The sequence below is a fragment of the Vicia villosa genome, unplaced genomic scaffold (assembly GCF_029867415.1).
Source record: "Vicia villosa cultivar HV-30 ecotype Madison, WI unplaced genomic scaffold, Vvil1.0 ctg.000858F_1_1, whole genome shotgun sequence".
Classification (NCBI taxonomy): domain Eukaryota; kingdom Viridiplantae; phylum Streptophyta; class Magnoliopsida; order Fabales; family Fabaceae; genus Vicia; species Vicia villosa.
The window spans coordinates 640,805-653,507 of record NW_026705387.1 but is presented as its reverse complement, the minus strand read 5'-3'; the positions used below and the strand labels follow the sequence as shown (position 1 = coordinate 653,507).

Sequence of the window (12,703 nt, the reverse complement as noted above, 5' to 3'; positions counted from 1 at the left end):
GATGTTGATGGGTTTGAAATGACCTAATCCATAATATTAGATGAATGATATTAATGATAGTGTGAGTTGATTATCTTTTGTGAATTTTATTCTTCTTCCTCCATTTCATTAATATCATTGGATCTAGGATGTTGATAGGTTTGAAAGAACCAAATCCATAATATTAGATGAATGATATTAATGATAGTGTGAGTTGATTATCTTTATGCATTTTATCTTCTCCTTCTCCTTTTTTCTTTTGATCGATGAAAGTCTTAATACTTTGAGAATTCTTATGGATTCTTAGTAAAGACTAGATCGTTACCTATTTTCTTTTCGTGCGGTATTGCTTTCGGAAGGCGATCTACATATCGTTCTTCTCGCATGCATTAGCACATAAAGTTTTGACCGGCCTCGTTGTAGGGTGATTTCTACATAAATCACTTGGCGATCTGCTTAACATAGCGCAATATTTCGTGTCCCGAATAAAAAAGATCAAATATGGAAGAGAATTGTATGCGGTTGATTTAAGACTTGTGGAGGTTTTTATCGTGTAGTCGCTATGATTTTATCAAGCTTCTGATAAGCCCCATTGACTTTAAATCCGAGTACATCATTCACTCACCATAGATCTTCCTACTAACTTTGATAACATACTTGACAAGTTTTAAGATGGTTATCTTTAACATTTAACAACTAACTTTAATTTCCGCACCTTTATATTACCGCACCTTTATATTACCGCTCTTTATATTACCGCTCTTTATATTTCTCGCCTTATCGCTTTACTTTATCATTTCATCATATTTACTTTCCGCCATTTTTCCTTTGTCCACTTGGACCATACTTTATCTTTTCTTGCTAAAACACTAATAAATAACCAAAATCTAAAAAATACATAAGGCTCTCTTTGGACTATCGGTTACTATCCCTAGCACTTTGGAGATTCGGACTTATGGACCTAGTACCTCTGGACTCATTCTATTACTATCCTGTGATTGTTCTGTCTGTCTGGCATTGTTCTGTTGTATGTTTATGTGTGCAGGTATTTCCTTGAAAGCCCTTGATGGTTAATTCCAAGGCATTGAGATAAGGATTTTACCCGAAAACAGCCGTTACTCTGCCAAATTTTCGTCGGAATCTTAATGTTCTTAATGAAAAATGGTGCTAAGACAATAAGTTCATCTGGATCCCCAAGTGTTAATGTGTTGGTATTGATAAATCCAAAGGATGGGAAAACTACCTTGGCTCTTAATGTCAAGTGTTGGCTTCTTATTCGGTTAGACCGTTTCTTTCCTTAGCTTTTATTTTATGCACTAGGTTAGCCTCTTCATCTCCTCCCATTCTTAAATTTTCAAAATCTTCTCTCTTTTTCCAAAACATTCTTATGTTTGCAAATCTTTTCAAAACCTTTTTCTTAAAAATATCTTTCACCCTTAGTGGCTTTTCTTCAAAAGTTTAGACACCGTTAATTGTCGAAACGAGTGGTTATACCCCACGATTTTGAAATTGATTGATAATAACGAGATCTTTTCCGCGTGAGAGAGCTAGTGGCATACTCGTTGATTTTATCCGAGTTGGAGCCCTTCTTTCATTTGCGATGCAAAGAACTTGTTTGTTCTCATGCTCAAGATCAATGGCTGAGTATTTCTCTCTAACGACAACAAAGTATTTATTCGTTTTAAAAACGTTTTTCCTAAAAGCGGAACTACATTAGCTCTGACTTCTCCATTGCACCGAGGAGGTATGTAGGCCCAAAGCTAAACGCTTTGCCGAGCTTATTTTAAAAATAAAACAAACCGTTTTTAGCACACACACAACACAGATTTTCAAAAAGGTTCCCGTGGAGTACCACGGATATGAGGGGTGCTTTAAACCTTCCCCTCATATAATCAACACCCGAACCTGAGTTCTCTTTCTTGTTTTAAAAAAACAAAACTTTGGTTTTTTCGTTCTTTTCCCTTTTCCTTTGAAAAAATAAAGCGCGGTGGCGATTTCAAAACGGAATATTGATTCGAGTCAATCCCATGGCTTCGATATCAGACTTTCCCCGCTACAGGTTGGACAATTTCTGATAAACCATGTGATAGCTATGGCCAGTCAAAGTTTAGTTGACTTTTCTCCTTAAAACCCTAATTTAGAAACTTTATCTCTTGATGACTTTTGGATCTTTTTCTGATGAATCATGATCAAATCTTGATAAAATGATGAATGTAACTTCAAAATATTGATTTGACCAAAAATCATGGGTTTTGGCTGTAGGTTGACGATAGTTGACTTTTGACCCAGCATAGTCGACTGTTGACCTTTTGAGCCATTTACTGAGCAATCTTGTGAATCAAGGCTTGAAAATTGATATGGGAATTCTTTGAATCATATAGGAAGCCATGAAGTCCACTTGAGGTGTCAAAAATCTCTTTTCCTTGAGAAGAAACAAAACCCTAGTTGGGGACCTATTACTTAGGAGGAGGATGAGTATGCCCAATTCTTGTGTAGCCTTGAGCATCTGATGATTATATGTGTCTGAGGAGATTGCTTGAGCCAAAATATATTGAAATATGGAGGTAAAATTTTGGGGTATGACAGTATCTTAGTCACAAGTATGTATGCTTGATTATATTGTGTGGTGGTATTGTGAAGTATCATAGTCCTTTGTTCAAGCAAGCAAGTTTTGTGTCATAAGAATCCAAATGTGTGGAAAGCAAACAAGGGCGATCCAAGCATGAGGTCAAAACTAAACGTGGATTGTGAAAAGGACTATATCGCGTGAACTCATAAGTAGGTGACAAGAGTTGTCAGTTACGAGTCATCTAGATACGTAACCTCCGTGTGATGAAGCATATAATGGGTGTTTGGTTCGAAAGAGAATCCAAGTCAGTAAGTATCTAGGGATGTCAAGGTTCATCATGAGTGTGTATTATTTTGGTTGTTAATAATGGAAGTGACTTATTGAAAGCCCTCTTGTTGTTTATCTTCTGAAGTAGTTTTGGGTTGTATGAACTCGAAGCATGACGTTCAAGGTTGTCAAACTCGCGAGTCTACTTAGACTCGTAAAGGGTCCATAGACTCGACTCGCAGAATCGACTCGCAAACTCGTACGAGTCTATGGAAAATAAAAAATGACTTTCAAAAACCTATAAGTGACACATATATGACACACTCCCAAATTTTTACACTTGTAAATACCTCATATATGACACAAATATAAATAATAGTACATAAATTAACATTAAAATTTAAATTTCATACTCTATTAAAAACTTCTTATCAAAAAAACTTGAAAATAAAACAAATAAAATAGCATAGCATGTAGTTAAAGACTTAAAGTACTAATATATTCTTAATTGGCTACTACATAAAGCAAAAAAAACATAAAACATATATGCTAATGGCTTCAATCATAAAAAATTCCAGTGAAATTATCACCACAATTATCATCACCATCAAACTCTACCCCAGATAAATCAACTTCTTCATCATTAATCATTGTTGAATTACTTCAAGTTCTACTTCCACCTAACTCAACATTGTCATCCCACCACATCATAACTTTAATAACAAAAACATCATCTTAGACAATATTGTTAAGAGTAACATCATTTTGCTCAACAATAACTGTAGTTTGCACATTATCTTCATCAGGATCTTCAATAATTCATTCATCATCTCAATGAATATCTTAAAACGAAAGAACAACACTCTTTACTTTTCCTTTTTTATTTTCTACTTCAAATTGCATATTGCATAAACCAAATTATTGATTTTTTTCATATTAGGAGAGAGAGAGAGAGAGAGAGAGAGAGAGAGAGAGAGAGAGAGAGAGATTCTAATTCTTGTAAAAAAAGGTTTTTTAAAAATAAAAATAAAATCTCTTGGGGAGTTTGGACCTTTATTGGTTTAATAAAACAAAATTAAAAAAACTTATAGACTCGTAAACTTGTGATAGACTCGCGAGTCTATACGAGTTTATGCGAGTCTACCCGAGTCTATTTGAGTCTATCAAAAAATGATTCTATTTGCGAGTCTACTCGCTTACGCTTCCTAGACTCGTAAACTCGTACGAGTTTACGAGTCTACCCGCGAGTTTGACAACCATGATGACGTTCACACCTTAACGGAACTAAGTGTATATGAGTTCCATTTTGTGTGTCATTATAGATGTGCGAGTTTGAGAAAGGAGTTGCAAGTTAATGCAAGTCAGATGGATAAATTTGAATTTGAAATTCCTAAAGGTGTATTTCATAGTCAATCGCTTGTAGAGATATCAAGAAAGTTAGACGCTTGAGGAGCCAACCTATGTGAACTGTACTTAGTGCAAGTAAGTCTATGGCGTATCACTCTTATGACTAATAAGAGCAATAAAGAGTGAAGCTGGAAGAAGCTTACCGAGTGGTTATCTCAAAGAGATCATTTTAGTATCTTGCTAATGTATCGATAAAGTATAACTGGATAGCCATAGAATGACATATGGACAATTCACTTAGATACATGGCCTTAGAGGTAGACCCCCACTAGAGTGGTACCAGATGTATACAATGCTACCATACCTTGTCGGCAAGATTCGCGAGTTACCGTTTTAGGCGAGAGTGGGAGTAAGATATTCCCAAAGTTAAACATGTAACTTGGATTGTATATTTGTAAGATCACGAGCTAGAATTTCCATGAGATGGAGCAGGACGATTAGAATGCCTAATTATGGTTAAGAAGTGCGATGTCATCTTAAAAAGATACTTTGTTGTGCTTTCTCGTATAGTGATTCATTGAGTTATGAGAACTCATGTTGTGTGTTTCTATATGAAGCATTAATTCTCTTAGATGCTTACGTCCTTGTTCTATTGTGTAAGTATGCACAAGTAGGACAAAGTTGAATGAATTGAGTTAAGAATCGATAAAAGATCTCTTTAGAGTCGAGTGGACCCATAAGACAGGGGAACTCACTGAGATTATTATCTCACCCCACTATTATTGTTGTTTTTCAAGTGATTCTCTGTAGGTTAAAGGCAAAGATAAGCTTGTCTGAAGATGTTTCGAAGACTTTTTTCGTTTACGATCTTCCGATGTGGATTATGTGCATAGTGTGAATACTGTATGTATCTTAGTTTTTGATCAGATACTCTTGTATATCATGTACCATAGTTGTATATTATTCTTTTGGACATGTATACATAACGATGTTGATAGACTCTTATGATTGTATCAATACCAGTTTACACTATATATAATGTATTTATAGACTATATTATATTTGGGTGTTACATCACACATGAGCGAATTTTGTCTAGAATTCTTAGGTATACGCCTAAAGAACGTGTGGGGATTCATTTTCCCAATTCCCCCTGGCAGTCTGCAACCTTCTATTTAACCCTCTCAATAATGCCTGTTTCATAGCTTTTGCCTGCCTGTTTGTTTGAGGATGTTCCACTGACGTTAAATGTTACTTTATATTCAATTCTTATAGCAAGGGCTTCAATTCCCATGAGATTTCAAATCTAGCCAATATGTTTCTCTTAAAGAATTTCAAAACATTTGCATCTGTGATATTAGTTAATGCTTATGCTTTCACCCACTTTGTAAATTAATTGTTTGCTACGATTAAATACTTGAGTTGACCAAATGCTAAGGGAAATGGGTCAATGATATCCATACCCACAAAGAGAATGGCCACGATGATGTTAATGCGTGCAATTTTGACAATGGGAGCTTATGGATATCTCCATGCTGCTGAAATTAATCTCACATTTTCACATATTCATTAGCATCTTGGTTCATGGATGGCCAATAGTATATGGACCTAAGAACTTTCTTAACTAGTGTCTGGGCGCCCAAATATTGGTCGACAATCCCTTGCTATACCCCAACAAGGACATAGGCAACTTCTTATCCTTTAAGAAATTTCAATAGAGGATTCGATAGGCCTATTATATACAAAGTTTATTAAATCACAATATATGAACATGTTACTCTTTTTATGAGGGAAGTTTCAGTCAGATTAGGTGGTAGTACGCTCTGCTCTATATATGTTATGATGGGTAATATGAAAGAGGATTAGGCGGCATCACCAATGTCCATAATGGTAACTTCAGAAGCTTTAAAACTCAGGTTTTTCAAAGTCTCTTGGATGAAGACGTGATTTATCCCAATCCCCTTATACTCACGATCTTGATAGGACATCTACTAGAGTGTTCTGTTCTTTTAGGACATATGCGACCTTGGACATTTTGAATTTCTCCAAGTTTTCCCTGGCCAGGGCCACATACTGTTGCAATAATGGTTCTCTAGTTTGATTTCCCCTATGATTTGGGAGACAATAAGTTAGGAATCCATCCTCAACTTAACGTTCTTTGCTCTATCTTTGCCGTCAAAGTAAGCCCTGCAATAAATGCCTCATATTCGACGTAGTTATTGGTGGCAGGGAATTCAAAGTGTAGAGATACTTCGATCATCAAGCCTACTTCGTTTTCAAAAATCATACCTACTCCATTTCCTGAGTTGTTGGATGATCCGTCCGTAAATACAATTCACATATGAATGATTCGAATCTCACAAACTAAGAGCGATTTCAACTGTGAAATCTGTAAATAATGGTGCTTTGAAGACTTTCCTTTACTCGAATAATCTCTTAAAATCCTTATTCAATTTTGATACTATTACATCCAAATTTTAAAATAGTCTTTTGAATGTTATGTTATTGCCCTTATTTTACCAAACTGAAACATGAAAACCCGACTCAACCAAATTACCTTTAACTTACAAAACTTTACACAATCATTTGTTAAACAAAAACAGTGACACCTTCAGCTGCATCATCATCACATCACATCACACTCTCACTACCTAATTGATTGATGCTACTATCCTCTTTTCTGATTAAAAATTAAATTTTTGATTTTGGAATAACCTGCGACTCTTCGAATTATCCGAGGCCACACCTTTTATATGGTCGCTGCTGCAAAATGGCTTCGTCCCTTTTGACAAAGATTCTTTTATCTCCTCGCTCGATTCACACCTCCTCCTTATTCACTCACCACCCACCAATTCTCTCTTCTCTCTTCAATGTAAGAATCGCTTTTTCTCTCAATTTTTTCATCTGGGTATCAATTTTTTATCAACCCACTTCAATTTTATTTGTGGGTTTTTGTTTCTGTCTTTAAAGTTTTGATTTTTAAGTTTAAGAATCGCTTTTTCTCTCAATTTTTTCATCTGGGTATCAGTTTTTTGGTAACCCACTTCAATTTTGTGTATGGGTCTTTGTTTCTGTCTTTAAAGTTTTGATTTTTAAGTTTGGGAATTGAAATTTTATGTTGGGTCACTTATGAATTGTTAATTTGATGAATCCCAATTCTTTGAATTGTGTTTACTAGTGAATCACTGAAAAAAGAGCAATTTTTCTTTTGTAATCTATATAGTCTTTAAATATAAACTTGTTGTGTTATTGATCTCAAGGTGTTGTTTGGTCTTTGTTTGTTCTTTTGGCAGAAGCAGCTGTCCTCTTTACGAGGTGTTTCAACCTTTACAGCCCAAAATACTAAGTTGACTAGTTGGGCTCCTTGTATGGCTTCTTCAGTAGTTAGTAGAAGAGCTACATATTCGACGCGATCTGCACCTACGAATGAGCCAGTTGTTTCTGTAGATTGGCTTTACGAAAACTTGAAGGAGCCTGATATTAAGGTACTTACCGAATTGGTTCTATTGGTGCCTGAATTGTATCTTTGCATATTTTAGAAAAGTAATAAAGATGCTAATACTTATGTTGCCTATTCCATGCAGGTGGTGGATGCATCCTGGTACATGCCGGATGAGCAAAGGAATCCGATTCAAGAGTATCAGGTAAAGACATTTGGGTGATATATGTATATGGTATCTATTAAGAGTCCACAAAGGATGATATATGACCTGAACATGTGTTTATAAGTGGGGGCAATCATCAGCCTACTAGCTGGTTTTATAAGGATGAGTTAGGCCAATCTCTAATAGTATCACTTCAATTTGTTATCTTACATGTACGTTGTTTGTGTGTTTTTAACATTTTTATGTACCGTTTTTTATTAATGTGCTTTTTGTGTAATTCCATGTGCAACAGGTTGCTCACATTCCCGGGGCCCTTTTCTTTGACATAGATGGAATCGCAGACCGCACTACAAATGTGAGCTTATCTCCATTTTATTCTTTTCGATAGTTTTTTTTAAACACCTTTATTGATGAAACAGTTCTTGTATCTGAATCTCGTTTACATATTTTGTCAGCGATCTTCTTATCAATCACTACTATTTATAAATATTGTGATGTCTTTTGTGAGCACTCTTAATGGTTTTGTGATTATTTTATAGATTGCTCTTGGTTGTTACTTGTTAGTGTGTTTATTCTGTCAACAATGTTTATTCTGATTTTTATTCTTGATCAGTTGCCGCACATGTTACCTTCAGAGAAAGCTTTTGCCGCTGCTGTTTCTGCTCTTGGCATACATAACAAAGACGACCTAGTTGTTTATGACGGAAAAGGACTATTTAGTGCAGCCCGTGTTTGGTGGTAAGCCATGGTGTGGTGTAAAAACAAGCGGGCTGTGTCATCTTATGAAATTTTCTACCTTTGTTCTCATCAATACCTTTGTTCTCTTTTCAATGATTAAAAGGATGTTCCGAGTGTTTGGGCATGACAGAGTTTGGGTATTAGACGGTGGCCTACCAAGATGGCGTGCATCTGGTTACGATGTTGAATCTAGTGCTTCGAGTGATGCTATTCTTAAAGCCAGTGCTGCAAGTGAGGCGATAGAGAAAGTATCTCAAGGACAAGCAGTGAGTTTGGAATTCTATTTTTTAATTTTCTCTTATTTTGGAGTTGAATTTGACATTCGACAATTTCATTTTAATGCGTTGCATCTTTCATATGCATTTTTTGTTTTCAGGTTGGTCCAATCACATTTGAGACTAAATTTCAGCCACATCTTGTTTGGACCCTTGAACAGGTTGGTTTAATTATTAGTGCTACTTCAAATGTAAATTTTGAATGCGTGTGTGTATCCAATGTCTATCAAATATCAAAAGTACCTTTCTTTTTCTTTGTTTCTTTTTCATAATAGGTAACGAAAAATATTGAGGAAAAATCTCACCAACAGGTAGATGCTCGATCAAAGCCTAGGTAATTTACATTCCCTTTTGGTTGTATGCTTTCACATCACATATGATTTGCATGTAACTTAGTTATCAACCCGGAAATGATATAGCATGATGGCTGCTATACATAAGGTTATAGGTATATATATACAGAATTATTATGGTTAAATTGCCACCATGATAGCACACGGTGCTATGGAATAGTGGATTTTGTGCTAGTCGCCATATGCTACTACAATGCTTATTATTTTAGCCATAGGTGGTAATGACATGTTCATATGGTGGATTTTTGGCCGACTGCCGGAACTTGCCATCCACCTTAATGATATGACTTTACCATTGATAATAACAGGGCTAAAAAAAAAACTCAAAATTGCAAGACATGTTCAGATTGGTTCTCAAAAGTAATAATCTAAACCAGTAGTCACCAGCAATCTAAGGCATAGGCAACAAGACAATTAAGGCAAAAGTGAAAAAAAGGCATACGAAAAAAAGACAAAAGTATGATGACACCAAATCTTAGTCAAGTTGATGGAATCCATGAAAAAAATATAAGATGGTTGAAATAAGAGAAAAAAGCGAGCAATAAATTGTCCAGCATATAGGAGCGAAGCGCTTTGATCTATGAGGTGCTTGAACTGTGAAACTGGGAAGGGTTCTGCTAATGGATGATAGGAATCATATAGATGAATTGGGCCAGGGGACATATTGAGGGCAGAAGGAATTGACCTGTTTGGGGGATCATGGGCTCTGTTAGGAGAAGAAAGGATCACTTAGAACCTTCTTTGGCAAGGGAGACATTTGACTAGCGGCTAGTAGACATAATGCAATTAATTTTTCTTCTTTTCCATTTGTCCATTGTTTTCAACACAAGTTACAATACCCCCAAGAAAACCGAACTAAGACATGGGACTTGAACTGCAAAGAGCATGATGAACAAATTCAATAGAGACCTGCGTGAATGGCATAAAGAATATCGTGGATTAGTACACCAGCAGTGGACTCTGGCATACAGTGGGTGTGCCGGTAAAGCCTGGCATGGGTGAAAATAATGTGGCAAGTATCGGGTTTTGTTCATAGTTTGAAACTGGTTAGAAAAATGTTTTTTAAGCGAATCTCATCAATGAAAAAAAAACTGTACTGCTTCTAATGCCAAAATCAGGTCAAATAAAAAAAAGGTTAAACTTCACCGGTAGTCCTTTAGCCTAATTTAAAGTTTTAATGTTCTTTTATTTTTTTTTCATGTCAAACTAATCATTTTTCAAGTCAAACTAATCATTTTTCAAGTCAAGTTAGTCCCTTATGTTTAAAATCGTGATCAGGTTTGACCGAACTTCATTTTTCATCTATGTATGTGACCAAAATTCTTACTCGCCCCTTAAAAAGGGTCAATTACATCTTCAATTCATCAGGATAACAACTAAATTTCATCAAAATGACTCATGCAAACAATATCTAAGTAGTGACTTTGTTGTCTGCAAGGGTCTAATTATGCTGCTGAGTGTTCTTTTAGTATATCATTCAATAATTGTATCCTCAAATTTGTAACATTAATGAACTAAGAATAAAAGTCGGTTTAATGGCCATGATTAACGTGTTATTTAATTTGGGACACAATTTCGTTTTTGATGTATGATTCTTGGACTTACAAAGATTTTATCCTTTGTCAGGTTTGACGGAATTGCACCAGAGCCCAGAAAGGGAATCAGAAGTGGTCACGTACCTGGCAGCAAATGCATTCCTTTTCCCCAGGTACAACATATGGGGTCATATCGTATTATACTCGCCTATATCGTTATTATTAAGAACTCTTCGGTATATTGTTACATTATGCGTGCATGTAATTTTGAGACTATTATTTAATCACTGCGAAATGTTTTTGACCTGCAGATTTTAGATAGTTCACAAGCATTGTTACCAGCAGGCGAGCTTAAGAAGCGATTTGAACAAGAAGGTTCAAACATCTTTCAATATATTTTAAAAATATCGCCGAAATCATTTTCTTCTCGAATTCTGTTGTCACAAACTCATTATTCTGCAGGCATCTCTTTGGAAAAGCCAGTCGTGACTTCGTGTGGAACCGGAGTAACTGCATGCATTCTTGCATTGGTATTGCTATATCAATTCTTCCCTAATCTTTTCCATCGAAAAGTTCCCGATATATTGGAAATATCTTTTCTTTACATTTTGAAATTGATTTTGTTTTTTGTTTCCAGGGTCTTCATCGTCTTGGAAAGACCGATGTTCCGGTTTACGATGGATCATGGACCGAATGGGGATCACATCCTGATACTCCTGTCGACACCGCCGCACAAACGCAATAGAATCACCAAAATGAAATTGCATGGCAAAAGGCTGTATCTAGTTTTCAAACATTTTGTGCAGAACAGATTTATCTCTGCATCTTTGCTTTAAAAATGTTAATAATGACAGGATTGTTTGATAACTGTACTAAGGTTTGTGGTTTTAGTTCTTGTCATATGAAATAAAATCAATGTTAAAAGGATGTTAATAGAAAAAATTAATGATAAAAAGAAAATACAATGTTTAATGTAATTGGCGGAGAAGCTTATTTGGGAAATTTTAATTTAACTTTGCAAATTAAAATGTATTTTGTTTTATATATATTTATTATAATTATAATGAGTCATCTTAAAATAATTCCACATCATCATAAATATGCCACAACAATGTCAAACATAAAAATTTGCCACATCTTTTTAATTTAAATAAATTTTTCATTAAGGATTAAAATTAATGATTTTTTGATATTAAAGACAAAAAATAAGTTATAGGGTATAAAATTAAATATCTGTTTGACTTTTAAATAATTAAAAAATAAAGTTCAAATTAAAATAATCAATAGTCATTTTAATTGATTGTAAAAAAAATTATCTTAATAGATAAGAATTTTCTAATTATTTTATTAAAAAAAAATAATGTTTGTTGCTTTTAGTCAAGTTGTAGCTGAAATGTATTTCCGTATTTTTAGGGTAAGAAATGCAACTTCATTATACAGTTATTGTGAATTGATTAGGTCTTGATTAAAAAAAAAGTTGATTTAGTCCATTTTACATTTGATTTGTTCGCATCCACTCACCTAAAAGTTAGGAGTATTGAATTAGAATAATTAGGGTTAGGATAACTTGAATCCTAAACTTGTACCCTAAAAATACATAAGAAATTTATAATAAATAATAATTATGTTTTGCAAAAATAATTTTTAATTTTTGGGTTTAGGGTTTAGTAATAAAATAGTAAGTTTTAATATAATTTTTTTAATCTTAGGACAATAACAAATTATCTAAGCATCCGATAACATTTCCTTATAATTTTAGTAAATGGTTGAATTTTAGTTTAAATATTATTTTACATATATTTTGAATATAAATTATTTATTAAATTCATGTACTCAATTTATTTATTTTTTTATAATTAATAATATAGTCAATTGATTTAATATTCATTCAGAAAATATTATTTCATACAAGATAAGTCTATGACATTTTTATAAATTCTTGTTAAATATGGTTGAACTTGATAAATATAAGATATTTTTATCAAATAAAAATAATAATAAAATATAAGATATAAGTTACATAAGATAAGATTTT

At 34.1% G+C, this 12,703-nt stretch overlaps 1 protein-coding gene across 2 annotated transcripts; it reads left to right on the top strand.

Annotated features, from left to right (window-relative positions):
• Positions 1 to 6,795: 6,795 nt before the first annotated feature.
• LOC131631730 (thiosulfate/3-mercaptopyruvate sulfurtransferase 2-like) lies at positions 6,796 to 11,595 on the top strand. 2 transcript variants are annotated; one of them, XM_058902496.1, is made up of 12 exons: positions 6,796 to 7,034; positions 7,462 to 7,647; positions 7,747 to 7,806; positions 8,060 to 8,122; positions 8,381 to 8,505; positions 8,609 to 8,771; positions 8,882 to 8,941; positions 9,056 to 9,114; positions 10,760 to 10,841; positions 10,980 to 11,043; positions 11,131 to 11,198; positions 11,306 to 11,595. In XM_058902496.1, the coding sequence occupies exons 1-12, from the start codon at positions 6,933 to 6,935 to the stop codon at positions 11,411 to 11,413; spliced, it is 1,140 nt and encodes a 379-aa protein (XP_058758479.1). In that variant the 5' UTR covers positions 6,796 to 6,932; the 3' UTR covers positions 11,414 to 11,595. The 2 variants fall into 2 exon arrangements, with proteins under 2 accessions (XP_058758479.1, XP_058758478.1); XM_058902495.1 differs by having other exon boundaries at positions 6,798 to 7,034; positions 7,456 to 7,647.
• The last annotated feature ends 1,108 nt before the right edge of the window (positions 11,596 to 12,703 follow it).

What these genes read in the sequence shown, in the direction of transcription:
- LOC131631730 (XM_058902495.1), top strand. Translation starts at nt 6,933, where the DNA reads ATGGCTTCGTCCCTTTTGACAAAGATTCTTTTATCTCCTCGCTCGATT. An exon ending in TTCTCTCTTCTCTCTTCAAT is followed by an intron (nt 7,035 to 7,455) that starts GTAAGAATCGCT and finishes TTCTTTTGGCAG; the next exon opens with AAGCAGCTGTCCTCTTTACG. An exon ending in ATCCGATTCAAGAGTATCAG is followed by an intron (nt 7,807 to 8,059) that starts GTAAAGACATTT and finishes CATGTGCAACAG; the next exon opens with GTTGCTCACATTCCCGGGGC.